General features: G+C 45.9%; 1 protein-coding gene across 4 annotated transcripts in view; it reads left to right on the plus strand.

Moving 5' to 3' along the window:
• Positions 1-12,139, plus strand: part of SLCO3A1 (solute carrier organic anion transporter family member 3A1) — a 372,385-nt gene extending 360,246 nt beyond the window's left edge. For 3 of the 4 annotated variants that reach the window (XM_044932855.2, XM_044932856.2, XM_044932857.2), the window contains exon 10: positions 1,696-3,157. In XM_044932855.2, the coding sequence (XP_044788790.1) occupies positions 1,696-2,075 (380 nt within the window). In that variant the 3' untranslated portion in view covers positions 2,076-3,157. Of the gene's footprint in view, positions 1-1,695; positions 3,158-11,473 lie in introns of those variants that run through there. The other variant, XM_025271275.3, reaches the window with a different exon arrangement.
• Positions 12,140-15,891: the final 3,752 nt, after the last annotated feature.

Genomic DNA, 15,891 nt, shown 5'->3' on the forward strand with positions numbered 1-15,891 from the left:
CAATTAATTTGTGTTAATGCCCCATCCATTGCTTCCCCATAATACAGATGAAACATTTTCCCCCCAAGAGGCAAGAATCACCTGGGAATGTTTTATTTTAACCATGCCAATGACCAGGCCACACACCCAACATTCTGATTTCATTGGTCTGGGATAGGATACCTCATGATATAATGTGATCTATTGTGAAGGTTTTTAAAACCAGTTCCCAGCTCAGAAAAGTGTTCTGCTCCAGTGGTAACGTCTAAGGGAAGGAAAACTGTCAGTGTGTATGTGGATGTTTTCCATTTTAAACTGTACACACATGTATACTTATATATCTGTCTGCATATATACATGTATGAGAACACAGCCTTCATATGTATAGGTATGTGCACATACGTATATATACCCACACACAAGGTATAGTGTGGACTTGCCTGGTGGCTCAGTGGTAAAGAATCCACCTGCCAATGCAGGAAAGGCGAGTTTGATCCCTAGGTCAAGAAGATCCCCAGGAAAAGGAAATAGCAACCCACTTCAGTATTCTTGCCTGGGAAATCCCATGGACAGAGGTGCCTGGAGGGCTACAGTCTGTGGAACTGCAAAAGAGTCGGACACAACTGAGCAGCTAACACAACAGCAGCAAAGTACAGCATACTCGTCGTCACCTTCTGTTCCCCTTTGATTCCAACCCCCTCTCCTCTAGAGCACACAAAGCCCCAGAAGCCCCGTGCAAAAATACAGCACATGGAACATGATGCCTCTTAACCATCTTCTCTACAACAGTGCACTTCTTTGAGCGACACCAAGAATGTCTCCCTTCAGAGAAGACTCTTTTTCTCCTCAGACTCTCTGTGGATGATGATAATGATATCATCTGTCATCCTGTGTCATTTATTTTGCATTTACTCTGTGCCAGTTCAGTTCAGTCTCTCGGTCATGTCCGACTCTTTGCAACCCCATGGACTGCAGCATGCAAGTCCTCCCTGTTCATTGCCAGCTCCCAGAGTTTACTCAAACTCATGTCCATTGAGTCCGTGATGCCATCCAACCATCTCATCCTCTGTCGTCCCCTTCTCCTCCCACCTTCAATCTTTACCAGCATCAGGGTCTTTTCAAATGAGTCAGTTCTTCTCATCAGGTGACCAAAGTATTGGAGTTTCAGCTTCAGCATCAGTCCTTCCAATGAATATTCAGGACTGATTTCCTTTAGGATGGACTGGTTGGATCTCCTTGCTGTCCAAGGGACTCTCAAGAGTCTTCTCCAACACCACAGTTCAAAAGCATCAATTCTTCAGCACTCAGCTTTCTTTATAGTCCAACTCTCACATCCATACATGTGTATGTATCACATACATACTCTGTGCCAGGCACTGTTCTAAATGCTTCCCATGTATTCAATGAGTCAGCCTTCACAGTGATCTGAGAAGGACTCCATTTTGCAGATGGGGAAACAAAGGCACAGATGTGTGAAGTAAGATTTAATGTTAAATAACTTGCACAGGTTTGTGAAGTAAGAGGCAGAGGTGAGGTTTGAACCCAAGCAGTTCAACCTCCAGATGGGGTCTTCCCCACACTGTGCTGTAGAACCACTGAATATGGCCCACGAACCCTGCAGTCCTGTAGGAAGACACACAGACACACATGGGGAGTCCTTCTCTCCTGCGGACCAGCCATCAGAGCCCGCACATTAACTGTCCTTTCCCCCGACAGGCTTCATCCCCCCGCCGCTCATCTTCGGGGCTGGCATCGACTCCACCTGCCTGTTCTGGAGCACGTTCTGTGGGGAGCAGGGCGCCTGCGCCCTCTACGACAACGTGGCCTACAGATACCTGTACGTCAGCATCGCCATCGCGCTCAAGTCCTTTGCCTTCCTCCTCTACACCACCACGTGGCAGTGCCTGAGGAAAAACTATAAACGATACATCAAAAACCACGAGGGCGGGCTGAGCACCAGTGAGTTCTTTGCCTCTACTCTGACCCTAGACAATCTGGGGAGGGACCCTGTGCCCGCCAACCAGACACATAGGACAAAATTTATCTATAACCTTGAAGATCACGAGTGGTGTGAGAACATGGAGTCTGTTTTATAGTGACTGAAGGAGGGTTGAACTCTGTATTAGTCTTTCAAGGGTCATTTTTCCTAAAGAAAAAAAAAAATGAAAAAAAGTTTCTCAAAAAAAAAAAAAGATTCAATACACACAGACACACACACACGTATACACAGCACCTCTGTCCTTTTCTCAAAATCAGAGCCAGACAGGATTCAGAATAAGGAGAGCGTGGGATCACGTGGTTGACGTGCGACCTCCTGGGGGCTCAGAGTCTGCTTTTGAAGGCACCTCATGGCTGTTCAGGATGCCAACAGCTGCAAGCAACAGGCACTGCCAAATTCAGGGAACACTGGTGGCCAGCTTGGAGGATGGACCCTTCTGGATATACATACACACACAAAACAAACAAAATATATCTAAAAATCTACTAAAAGCACCCACGTTGACAACATTGCCAGGATAAGCACTAGTGACACCCCTGTGCCCCCGTGCCCGTCCACACGGGGGCGGAGGGGCACCCGAGCCGGAGGAGTGGAGACCCGCTTCTCTCCCTGACGTTTGCAATAGGGGCCACGGTGCAGACGACTCACCCAGTCTACCCCTGTGGCTCAAGGCCCCAGAGTTCTCTCAGCGATGCTCAGGGGTGATCCGCGCTGCAGGCTGTAGTTGGCGCCTCTCACCAGCTCCATTTCCATTTCTCAAGACTGAGGGCCCCGGGGGGGGAGCCGGGCATGGGGGGCCAGCACCTCCCCTTCCCCCACAGCACCTCCCATTGGGGGGCGCCCCCCTCCCCCACCAGCCCCACAGAATGACCTCAGGAAGCAGTGGGCCTCGCCTGGCTATGACTGACTTTGCTCAGAGCCGGGGAAACCCAACCCAGTCCAAGTCATTTGCTTACATTTGCCAAACATTTTGCCATTTTTAAGGGAAAAAAAAAATTGCAATGCATATGAATTTCAAACTGTTGTATGTATAATCCTCTGATACTATTTTTAACTACTTCTCAAATCTGTGTTAACCCTTCAGTCACTAACACAGTCCTCTAGGCCGAATTTATTATGCTGGTTGCTTTTAATTTTCTCCTTTTATAATGCACCAAAAATATAATGTGATTCAAGGGATGCAGTTAATCTATTGTAATTTTTTTATTATCATTTTATCCTCATTCGGATAGTTTGCGAGAACGAGACTATACAGTGTGTTATGAGAAAAAAATGCTTGAAAAAGAGTGTATATGCAGCTTGCCTTTAAAAGAATCACATTTGAGACAAGAGGAGATGACATGAGGAATTGCAAATTTGCCTTCTCGACTTATGCCCCACAATTCAGTGATCGCTGTCATGGGAACCCCTTTCATATGCCTGCTTCACATGCCAAGAGGCGTTCTTTTCTGCCTGTGGTGGAGACACGCTCAGCGGCATGTTGTGTGTATGGGTGCAGGGCTTCTGGGGAGAGGAGAGAAAGAATAGCTCCCTGGCACATGCTTTGAACAGCTTGTGGTGTCTGGGATTACAGCCCCACAAGCTCCTGGAAGCTACTGGACGTCCACCACCTGAAAATGTCAGTAATGTTTTCAGGGTCAGTCTTGAACTAAGCAGCCTTGTGGAGTGTATGCATGTGTGTGTGTTTTGAAAGTGGCTGAACCTCAAACAGCTAGAAGCGAACCTACCATTGTTTGGGGGTAAGAATCAAGGGGAAATCTCTTGCAGGCAGCAGACTCAGCCTGGTGAGTCATTTGCAGACGGGGCAGAACTTATGTGAGAGCACAGGTATGCTTGCACTCACGCACGCACACACGCACGGCCCAGGGAACCCACTTTTCATGTTGTTGCAATGTCCTTGATCTTGGCCACTCCTAGCTCTGGAAAGATTCTAAGGGTTGGTTTTTTGTTTTTGTTTTTTAACCTCAGACACACATTTGCAGGTCATCTAGAAGATGAAGAGAATCAGGAAAGAGTGGGGTGGGTAGTGTGCCAAATTTTTAACAAACCCATAATTGGGGCAGTTTGAGTGACAGCCCCAAACTAGAGAAGGCCGCGTGGAGTAAGGATGCCCAAGAGAAGCTTGTGTGGCGGTGCAGAGCCACGTGATCAGCCGCATCCTGGGGACAGAATGCTTCCGGAACAACTTTTTCCTGTCTTGCTCGAGTCCCTCCTTGTTCCTGAAAATGGAGACGTTCATCAGTGTGTTAACTAGTTAAACAGGGGGTTGTTCTCCAACCAGTTCATAAACTCTGTACGCCCTGTGAATCCTGAGGCTGTGATTCCATCCTATACGGGTGTTGAGTTGGTTTTGTCTTGAAAATGTATTGCTAGTAGATCACTGCCCTCTTGGATATGATTGTGTAGCTCTCCAAACTCAGTCCACAGACACTGAGACACTGAGGCTGCAGGACCTCACGTTTCATGGGGCTTTTTGCTCTTTTTTTTTTTTTTTAAAAAAGGTTTTTTGAAAACTCTCCTTTTTGGCTATTTTGCCTAAGATTTTAGGCTGAGTGAGAATAAGATGTTAAGATAACAAAGGAAAACAATTCCAGGGTTCAGTTTTATCAACAATTGAAATTTAAAGTCCCTTCTCGTAAGATGCTTCTAACATGTGTTATTATCACCTTTAAAACTTTTTTAATTATTTGTCTCCTGGACTCCGGAACCAGGAAAACCTAGTCGAGGTTTTTTTCCTTTGTTCCGCAAGGATCCATTGTACATACCTTGCCTTGTCCATCCCCTGGCTTCTTTGGTTCTGAGCAGGATTTTGAATGGAAAGATTTCCTGGGAAGAGCTCCAGTGGACTCAGAAAACAAAAATGGAGAGGGAAGGAATAAACCTAGAGTGTGAGTGCTGATGTCCTCTCGAGCCACCAACCCCTCCACTGTCTCAGAGGAAGGCGCCCGGGGCTGAATGGAGGCAGGCTCTCTTTGCTTCAACTTGTGACAGATTTTTGTCACTCCTACATATAGATCAAAAAGTTTTCTACCCATATTATTCCTGCATATGAAGGGAACACATTTTTCATGAGTCTCTGTCTCGGGGGGGGACTGGGTTTGCTGTTTTCCCCGTGCTGAGTCTGTGGGCTGTAAAGAAAGCCCACCTTCACGCCTCCCACAGGGGACGCAGTGAAGCTCCCAGACACCCCGGGGACACTTCCACTCCGGGAGGCCACTGCGTGCAGGCTTTCCTCACAGCTAACGAAGCAGCCAGAGAGGCTTCTGCTCACTGGTCCCCTAAGGAGTTTGCTGGCAGCGCTTAACAGGCAAAATAATAAGGGGAAACAAAGAGCTTCTGAGGAATCCTTTGACAGACTCCCTAATGTCTTCAGAGCAGGAGGGAACGTGCTTATTCATAAAAATTGCTTCTTTTTCATCACCTTCCAGCAGAATAGCTTTGCCAAGTGATGGTTTGTAGACTTTGTACGTGGTGTCTATACATTCAAATCCCCGATTCCAACTTCTCATCCCCAATAATAACCTAGAGCAGGGGTCCCCAGCTCTTGGGGTACAGAGCAGGAGGCGAGCAGCAGATGGGCAAGCAAGCAAAGTTTCATCTGCCCCTTCCCCATCGCTCACATTACCACCTAAACCTTCCCCCTCTTCTTCCCCCCTCACCCAGCTGTGGAAAAATTATCTCCCACGAAACCAGTCCCTGGTGCCCTGGTGCCCAGAGCATCCTCTCACTCAGATGTGGCAAGATTTCCTGAGGTGACTTGCACAAACATTCCACACTTGGTGGCCAGCCAGGCCCTGGGATGACTGCCACACCACTGAAGTTTCTCAGGAAAAAGATTCTGCCATAGTTGCTAATGGATTATCTTCCACACTTCCAAAGCAGGTTGCTTATTAGGAGAGTGTAAAATGGAAATAAATACACACACACACACACACACACTCACTCACTCACTCACTCAGAAACCCTCTGAGGAAAAGTAGTGGTTGGCTCCCCATGAGCCTACAAGGCTGGTTTTCTTGCTGCCATCTGTTCAGGTCCTGGGAAGAAACCACACTTCCTTCTCCACCCAGTCAAGTCCACCAGGCCTGTGTTCTAAGCCCTGCTTAGGAGCTCTGCAGGCACTCCTGAGTGACTCGAAGCAATCAAGGTCAACCTGTAGAAATCAGTGCAATGGTTACTCAGTCGGGCAGGGTAAGCTTCTGTCCTGTTTGGTGGTGTTCATTCTATTTCACTGTTTGGTTGGTTTGGTTTGGATGAGGGGAGAAAACCAGACAAGCAGATTTTCAGTCCAACAGACAGAATATTTGCTGTCCTGTGCTGTTCTTACTTCTTTTGATGGTTTGGAGGAAGTATCTGTCCAGGAGAAGGTACTGGACCTACCAGAGTAGGGGCTTACTTGCTCCCCTGAGCACATGTCAACTGCCTCTCAACAGCCTCCTTTCAACTGTGATCTGCATTTCCCTCAGGTTAGAATCCAGATCAGAGCCCTCAGAGGTGACACATTTTCCAAGAGAGGGTGTTAGTGAATTTCAGTTTGGCCTGGAAATTAGCCTAAACGTGACTACAGCCCTTTTCTTCCTCTCTCTGCTCTTCCCTCCTTGTTTCCTCCTTATCCACCTCTCCCAACCCAGTTCCAGTCCTTGCATTCTGAATAGCTATGAGAAGGTAATTCTCTGAGAACAAATGGTCCTACTGATAGCCTTTCAACCTAGCTCCCTTGGGGTATTATGGCTGCTCAAGAATAAGTTGGTGAAACAGGAATCTCTAACTGCCAGAGAATTCAGAGAAGATGCTGTTCAGATGCTTGTTATGGGGCCTGTTACCTAGGATCCCAGCTTTCCTGGTGGCTCAGACAGTAAAGAATCCTCTTGCAACGCTGCAGACCTGGGTTTGATCCCTGGATTGGAAAGATCCCTTGGAGAAGGAAATAGCAACCCACTCTAGGATTGTTGCCTGGGAAATCCCATGGACAGAGGAGCCTGGTGGGCTGCAGTCCATGTGGTCACAGAGTCAGACAGGACTGAGCAATTAACACTTTCACTTTTTTTTTTTTTTTTAAACCGAGGATGACATGGAGAATTTACACTCTCTGCATACAGCCCTCACCCATGCCTCCCCTCTCTCACCTCAGAGTGCTCAGTTATCATGGCAGGGAGGACATAAATTGAAAAGCCCAAAATGGGGAGTTCAGAGAAGCCTGGATGCCCCATCACCTTAGAAATCTGTGACTGTGGTGGAGATAAAGACAAAGCTCATGCTTCTCAGGGACCATCCGTGTGGTAGCACAGTTTTCCTTTGCAGGTAATATTAATGCCATTTGAGGGAGCACTATACGAGCTTGATGTTTTCCAGCCACGTTTATTCACTCTAGTAAAATCTTGACTATGTGCCAGGCCCAGAACCAGATACAAAGGTTAAAAAAAGACATGGCCCCATCCTCTAAGAACTCACAGTTTAATAAGAGAAACAGACCTGAACACAAAAGCAATAGAATAGGGCTTCCCTGGTGGCTCAGACAGTAAAAAATCTGACTACAACGCAAGAGACTTGGGTTCCATCCCTGGGTCGGGAAGATCTCCTGGAGAAGGAAATGGCCACCCACTCCGGTATTCTTGCCTGGAGAATTCCATGGACAGAGGAGCCTGGCTGGCTGCAGCCCATGGGGTTGCAAAGAGTCAGACACGGCTAAGTTATTGCACTTTCACTTTTTACTTTCATCATTGTAAGAGCCAGGGTCTACTTATTTATGTCTGGGAACAAAGAGGGCTCTTTTAGGGTGCTGGGAAGTTCCACCTAGGGGCATCAAGAATTAGGAAGACCTAGTGCTCTAGAAAACAAGAACTTAAGAGCAGTTGGTTAGGGATCCAGGGGAAGAGGCCCTCCACGGAGAGAACCAGCAGAGCAAGTTCAGAAACCTTCCATAAAGGGCCAGGTGACAAGCATTTGGGCTTTGAGGGTCACAGAATCTCTGTGGCCTCTACTTTTTTGTCAGAGCAGGGATGCAGCCCCAGACAATGTGGAAACAGATGAGCGGGCCGTGCTCCAGTAAAGCTTCATTTATAAAGACAGTCAATATCTGGGTGTGGCTGAGGGAAGGCTGTAGTATGCTAATCTGTTCTGGAGAACACGGAGGTCTGAAGCAGCATGGCACACAGTCCCATGGACTGTAGCAGTAGAAGCTGCTGTGCCCTGGGCTGAGTCATGCATTGGAACAATCTAATTCAGGTATCCCATTTTCCAAGAACGAGGTAAGTATCCCATTATTGTCAGGGTTTACAATGAAAGTAACATTATCTTTCTTCTGTGTAATGAGGGGAATTGGAACTATACAATCTACAGTCTCTTCCAGCCCTGGCACTCACTCCCTAGCTCTACCAGAGTAATCATCCTTTTTTGTTAAGTGATGGAAGTGGGCATGGGAGGGGACAGTGTAAGAACTGGACAAAAAAGAGTGAATCCAGATACTGAATAGTATTTCAGATTTCTTCCCTCCTTCCCACCAATATGAACAGTGGCACTAGAAAGCTATTTAATAGTAGTACATTTACCAAGCACTTACAATGAGCCAGCATACAGTAGTTAAACAATCCACTTGCCAATGCAGGAAATGCAAGAGGTACGAGTTCAAACCCTGGGTCAGGAAGATCCCCTGGATGATGGCAAGGCAACCTACTCTAGTGGTCTTGCCTGAAGAATCCCATGGACAGAGGAGCCTGGCAGACTGTAATTGCAAAGAGTTTGACATTACTGAGCATGCACGCTCATATACATAGTCCTGTGAGGCAGACACTGTTATTAACCTTCAGTTTACAAGAGAGGAAAATGAGGCTGGGGAAGCTTTCAGAATTGGCTCAAAGTCACAAAGCAGAGATTCAGCCCAGGTCAATAAATCTAAAGCTTGTGTTCTCTGCCTTTTTGGATACTTCCTCCGTACTGGGCAAGAAATAAGGGACCCCTTTCCTCCTGTAGGGACTTCCTATTCAGAAGACTTACAGGGCTCCCTACACTCTCATATTCCCCCTAACAACTAAGACAAGTTGTATCAGTTGTATTGTAGAACACAGATGTATTCTGGGGACATCTGTTCTCCTTGTTGTTATTCCCAGACTTGATCACAGAGCCCAGTGAGCGACACACGTGGGTGGTTCTGCTGTTACCAGGCAGGTAAGAGGAGCCAGGAGACGCCTCTGCTCTGATGCATTCGGAAACGCAGTTTCAAAGTGCTGAGGTGTCTGGGAGACAGTCCTCAGTGCTGGTCATCAGCATCAGTGGGAAACCCCAGACACAGTTTCCCACCTGGCACCCCTGAGGTCCTCAGCATCAATTTCAGGAGCTCAACTGTAGCCCAGGCATCAGACCCTGATGCTGGCCACTGGTTGGAGATATGTCTTGCTCTCTGATCAGATATGAGGCTTTTAGGAACACAGTTTCTAGACATTTTGATTTTTGTATTAATGTCTCAGGCTAATCAATAATTGAAGATTAGCACAAATTCTGAGTCTTTTTCTGTAAGGTAAAGTGATTATGTTCTCTTACTAAGAGCAGATGGAACAACTATAGTAAATTTTCTGGAGGTTTAACATTCCATAGGTTGAGATTTTACCATCCCATTAAATCGCAGAAAATAATGTTCTTCTTAAATTCATGCCAACCTAATAGAAGGTAACTCTCATGGTGCTGGGTTTGTCAAAACTGTTGGATTTTATAATCAAAGGTGATAAAATGAAGTAGAAGTAGGTAATATAGGAAATTTCATTATAAGAGAAACTCAGCTAACACAAAAATTGTACTCTATCCCAGCCTCTTAATGGAGGAAAGGGGCTGGGAGTTCATGTTTATTAAGAGGTTGCTACCCTCATGCCCTGGTGGCTCAGATGGTAAAGTATCCACCTGCAATGCAGGAGACCTGGGTTCGATCCCTCAGTTGGGAAGATCCCCTGGAGGAGGGCATGGCAACCCACTCCAGTATTCTTGCCTGTAGAATCCCCATGGACAGAGGAGCCTGGTGAGCTACAGTCCATGGGGTTGCAAAGAGTTGAGCATGACTAAATGACTAGGCGTGCACACACGCACACACACGCACACACACACACACCCTCCCGCCAGGGACCTTAGCAGCTTTCTCACACCTTCCTTGTGAGGTAAGTATCATTATTCCCACTTTACAGATCAGAAAACCAAGGCTCAGTATACCAAAGCTTCCCAAGGTCACACAGCTAGTTAGAAAGTCACCAGGGGCCAATGCCAGGTCTGTCTGACTCCTGAACCAGTGCTCTTTCCATGACACTACAAAAGCCACCAATCTGAGAACACAGATCTGCCTTCTTAGAAAGATTTGATGAGGCCTTTAAGCCATCTACTATTGGAAACCACAACAGAAGTCTATAGTTTCATAGAGAAATGAGCCAAGAGCTGGAGGTGAAAACTTCAGAGTTTGTCTACAGGCACAGAAATCTAAAATAAGAAAAAACACCTTTTTCCTTTGGTAAATGCTGGAGATCTTTAAAAACACCTGTTCCTTTTTCCCTCTGAGCCATGTCGGCAAAAGCTGACCAGCTCCTCATTGTCTTCTACCTGATTCATTCTGCACACGGGAACCAACCCCAGCTCTCTCACATCTATCCTGCCTTCCCCGACTCCCTGCCCCCCTGGCTTCTAACAGAGCCCCCAGGAATGTAAGAACTCACACCTTGTGAAAGTTGAGAAAGGATGCTCCAAACTGTCCAGCTTCTTCTATAAGCCAGATCTTAGCTGCAAAAGAAAGGAGAGACATTTCCATCTTTTGTACCAGAGTCTAGAGAAGACAGGAAATGAGTGAGGATTCTATGGTTCCACTGCAGCTCTCATTGAACCGGAAGGCTGCATGTCATGGTCACAGAGACCTCCACGGCTTGTATATCATGACAGGGACTAAGCTGGGTTTTTCATGCTTTTTAAGTGAAGCCACAGCATCTATTTCAGAAACATGGCAGAGGCTTAAAAACCTCGCTCCAACAAGGAGAGTCTTTTGCTCAGCAGGTGGTGACCCTCTGTGGCTGAATGGAAAGTAAACTGGCCCCAAATGCTGGTGGAGAAAGCCATTATGATGCCAAGAGGTTCTCTCTGGCACAGAGCCACTTCTTCAATAGGGATTGCAATGACAGGGTCCTGGAACACAAGATCTGTCACCAGTGACTCAGATAAGATGAAGATAAGTTAAATGATGGAGTTGCATCTTATTCATTCCCATAGAATAAAAATCGGCATGGGCATTGGCATAGATACGTATAGATAAATGCTTCTCGGAAAGATTCAGCCTACATAAAGGTCTTTGGGCTTGGAATCTGGTTCCCTGGGGTGATGTGGAGCACAACCTAGCATTTTATTGACTTCTGCTCTTATCCATCCCACTGGAAAGCCAGGATGCTATTATGTAAGCCTAAAACATAAGTAGGAAAACTGGAAAAGACCGATCTCTTTTTCCTCTTGGCTCTCTTCCCCCCCTTACCCCTTTAGGCACAGAGTACCAAGACATTGAGACTGAGAAAACCTGCCCCGAGTCACAGTCACCTTCAGAAGACTCCTTTGTGAGAAGCTGAGGGCCTGGCCCTCTTCCTGCAGAGAACAGCCCGCCACCGCCCACAGACCTCGCAGGCCTGACTTAGCGTGCTCTGCCCTGTCCGAGAACCCAAGGGTCCCCGTGGGGACCGTCCGGCCAGTGTGTGGTCCTTTGAGGCCCCAAGCACAGGCCTGTGATGAGGACTGAGCAGGTGTCTGTGGCCCGGAGTCCTCCAAACCCTTGGAGTAGGCATTTTCCTGGATCGCTAGAGAGTCCTATTGGCCTGGTGTGCAATTCTTCTGCCCACCCCTCCTTTGGCTCCTGTGGGGATGGCCTGCTGACATGTTTTAGAAAACCCCCTCTTGGAAGTGCTTCTCTGGCCGGGGGCTCCAACAGTTCTTCTGAAAGCAGCCAAGGCTGGATTTAAATAGGAGGGGGTAAAAATTACCCTGTTTCGTAGAACAGAGCGGGGGGAAAAAAAGCACATACTCAATAGATTTTGAGTGTGGTATTCTGTATTTTTGCAGCTTATATTTTCCAGATGAGCAGTTTAGAAATATGTCATGTAAAGTACCTACTGTACGTTTGCTGAAAATTATATTAAAAGCACTATTTTAATTCTTCCTTGGTCTCAAGCTGTAATCTCTATTATCTTTCTCTTCTTGTGTCTTTGGGTAGAACAATCCTAAAAGGCTCTTAAAGAGAATGTTTCTGGCTGTGTGTGTTCTGTATTTATGGGCTTTGAATTGTTCACAAGAGCACAGTCTTAGAAGCCAAAACAAACCTGGGTTCGACTCTTCACCCCAGCACTCCCTACCAGTGTGGCATTTGGGAAGTGACCTGACCCCTCTGAGCCTCAGTTTCATCATCTGTAAAATGGGAATACTGTCACCTGCTTTACACAGTTGTGGTCAGGCTTCAGTGAAATCCCATGTGAAGGCAGCATAGTGTCTCACAGAGAAATGGTACTTGCTCATGGCTCCCCAGCCTCTAGCTGGAGTTAGATGCTCTAAGACACAGCTATGGTTCCTACTGATCCATTCAGTAATCCTGGACTGACCATCTGGTTTTCCTTTCTGGTTCTCCCACTGTCTGTAAACCCCTGGGAGAGTGGCAAATGGCTTCCTCTCAGGGTACACTGCCTAGGATAGTGTGTGACATTTGATGGATGCTCATTGTACAGTTGAAAGAATGGATGGATGATGAACAAACAACCTCAGACTCATCAACCTCTGGGGCTCTGACTTTAGCCCCACCCCTCTAGGGCAACCAATAGCATTTGCCTTTCTTTCTCTAGTTCCATAGATCCTCCCACAAGCCTCACCCTATGGATGGAGCTCCAGTTGCCTTCCCAGTCTTTGTGAGGCCACTTCCTAACTGGCTACTTTCTCTGCTACATCCTTAGTCCACTGGTAGGACTCTTACCTCCTATGGACGGTCAGGTTGATGGCTGCCACCAATATGCATATCAGAATCCTCACTACAGTCATTACATCTCTGGCCAGACAGGAGCTCTAGGAGCTGATGCTCAGCCTCTGTCATTCGAACCAAGGATCCAGGATGGCCCCAACCCTTGTGTGAGGCTGACCCTGATAACTAACCCATGGTCTCATAGCCCTTTCTAGCCTGGATCTTGCCCTCATACCCCCATCGCTTGCATTTGAGCTCACCTGAAATCAAAGCTTGTCAAGCTAGTATTCCTTGAAGTCTGCACCCTCCCTCAGCCCTGCATGACTCTTTCACTCTGGAATCTGTGGACTCAGAAAAGCACATACTTAGGTGAGTGACCTTCTCTGAAGCCCTATTACCTTGTTCACTGGTGCCTTGAGGACTTCTTTTCAACCTGACCCTGTTATTTATGTGACTGTTTCTTTTCCTTTCTTTTTCTTTTTGTGAAACAGCATGATTTATTCTCTCTGGCATAAAAAACCCAAGAAAATGTAATTTCAACATTTCCCATCATGATGTGAAAAGATGCTGAAACAGCCGAAAAAGTGGTTACTGATTCCTCATGGGAGCTGGGCTTCATTTGCACTGGAAATTCAGTCGGAGGCAGAAGATAGAGGCAGGGGCGGGTATTGCTTATGGCATCCATGCTCTCCGTCCAAAATTTCACATTTGTTTTTCATCTGCAGTCCAATTTCTTTCCTCTTGCTATCTTTTCCATCATCGAGGTAGTCAATTTACAGAAAACTAACACTCCCCTCTATTTTATCTGAACTTCATAAAGACATCTTATTGGGGGAATCACGAGATTCATCCTTCAGTATTTAAGCAGGTCCATGAGAGAGCTGTGCACACAGGTTGTTCAAACAACTCAGGGAGAATAGACAGCTTAGATAATCCAAATGCCGTTTTCTTGCCGATGTCATATCACAGGCCACTGGGGCTTTGAACTACATATACATTTGTTCCACCTTGATCTAGATCTGAAAATCCAACTTGACCCTTCTTTGAGTCTCTGTGGAAGGGTTAGTCATGCACCTAAGTGTTTGACTCAACTGAAATAAAAAACGAGCTGTTTCTGTGGCCTCGGACGTAGCTTCAGAACCACCATGAGCATATCCACTCTACAAAGAGCTGCCTGTTTTTCTTTTTTAGGCTTTGTTATTTCAGGAACTCCTGCTATACAACTGTTTCCATAACTCTGCAGAGAAATGTCTATAATTAATGCAGAGGACAGAGACAAGCTTTTGCTTTCCAGAAAGCACTTTAAAAAGTATCTTAATCTTTCTGAGTTCTCACGTTTCCACGTAGGAAATGCATAAACACATAGTTACCAGATCCCTGGAGGAGGATTTTGCAGATCTTCGAGAGTGTTTCAATGGACAGTCTCACTTCCCTCTTCCCCCTAAGGCAATTAAGGGGTGAAATGAAGATAGCAAGCAGCCTGGAACACAAAGGCAGGGTGACCAAAGCCTGAGTTCATCTGACCAGCAATCTGAAATGCAGGCTCAGGGACTCAAACATGATATGGAAGAAGCCAGCAGCTTCCTTTGGAAGGAGAGTTTCTCCTGTGAGAGTCCTCTCATCACCTGTCACTGAGAACTTGCCCACAACCCCGTCACTGGCAACTTGCCCACAATTCCCAGGTGCAACTGGACCATCTCCCAGTGAAATGGAGGTGGGAACCTCTGTCTTCAGGCTTTACACCCCTTAGCTTAGCAACAGGCTCCTTTCTCACCCCAGAAGCTCAACTCACTCCCATTCCAACTCTTCCATTTCTTTGGGGCATTATTGTGCAGGAAGGCAACTACATTTTCATAGTAAAATCAGTGCTCAATAAGGGTTAAAAAAGAAAAAGAAAAGCTCACAAAGAAAATGGCTGTTCTTTCAGTTGTTTCTAAAATAATCATTGCCTCATTCTTTAACTCCAGCAAATGATTAGACATTACAGTGCAATGCTATGAAGGGAGACACTGGTCTTTTTTTAAGCTTTATTTTATTGAAGTACAGCTGATATACAAGCCTGTGTTAGTTTCAGGTGTATGGCAAAGTGATTCATTTATATATATTAAATCATTTTCAGATTGTTTTCCCTTATAGGTTATTACAAAATATTGAGTACAGCTCCCTGTGCTACACAATGGTCCTTGTTTATCTATTTTACATATAGTTAATGTGTATCTGTTAATCCAAACACCTAACTTAACCCTCCTCTCCCTTTCCCCCTTTGGTAACCATAAGTTTGTTTTCTCTGTCTGTAGGTTTATTTCTACTTTGTAAATAACTTCATTTGAATCTTTTTTTTTTCCTTTTTAGTTTCCACATATAAGCAATACCATATGATATTTGTCTTTCTCTGTCTGGCTTACTTCACTAAGTAATAATAATCAATAATAATAATTATTATTATTATTAATAAAGTATAATAATAATCTCTAGGTCCACCCATGTTGCTGAAAATGGCATTATTTTTTATGGCTGAGTAATATTCCACTACATATAGTGAAATATATATATATATATTATATATAGACTCCTTAGGTGGTGCTACTGGTAAAGAAGCCGCCTGCCAATGCAAGGAGCGCGAGTTTAATCCCTGAGTTGGGAAGGTTCCCTGCAGGAGGAAATGGCAACCTGCTCCAATATTCTTGTCTGGAAAATTCAATGGGCAGAGGAGCTTGGCAGGCTACAGTCCATGGGGCCATAAGAGTCAGACATGACTAAGTGACCGAGCACACACACATGCACACATACTACATCTTCTTTATCCAATCATCTGTTGACAGACACTTAGGCTGCTTCCATGTCTTGGCTGTCATAAATAGTGCTTCTGTGAACATTGAGGAGATGTATGTCTTCAGCAGGACACTGGAGGTAAGATTTTATTTAAATGGCGACTTTCTCTGTGAACAGGACCCTTGAAGAAGCG

Source organism: Bubalus bubalis, chromosome 20, assembly GCF_019923935.1.
Source record: "Bubalus bubalis isolate 160015118507 breed Murrah chromosome 20, NDDB_SH_1, whole genome shotgun sequence".
NCBI lineage: Eukaryota > Metazoa > Chordata > Mammalia > Artiodactyla > Bovidae > Bubalus > Bubalus bubalis.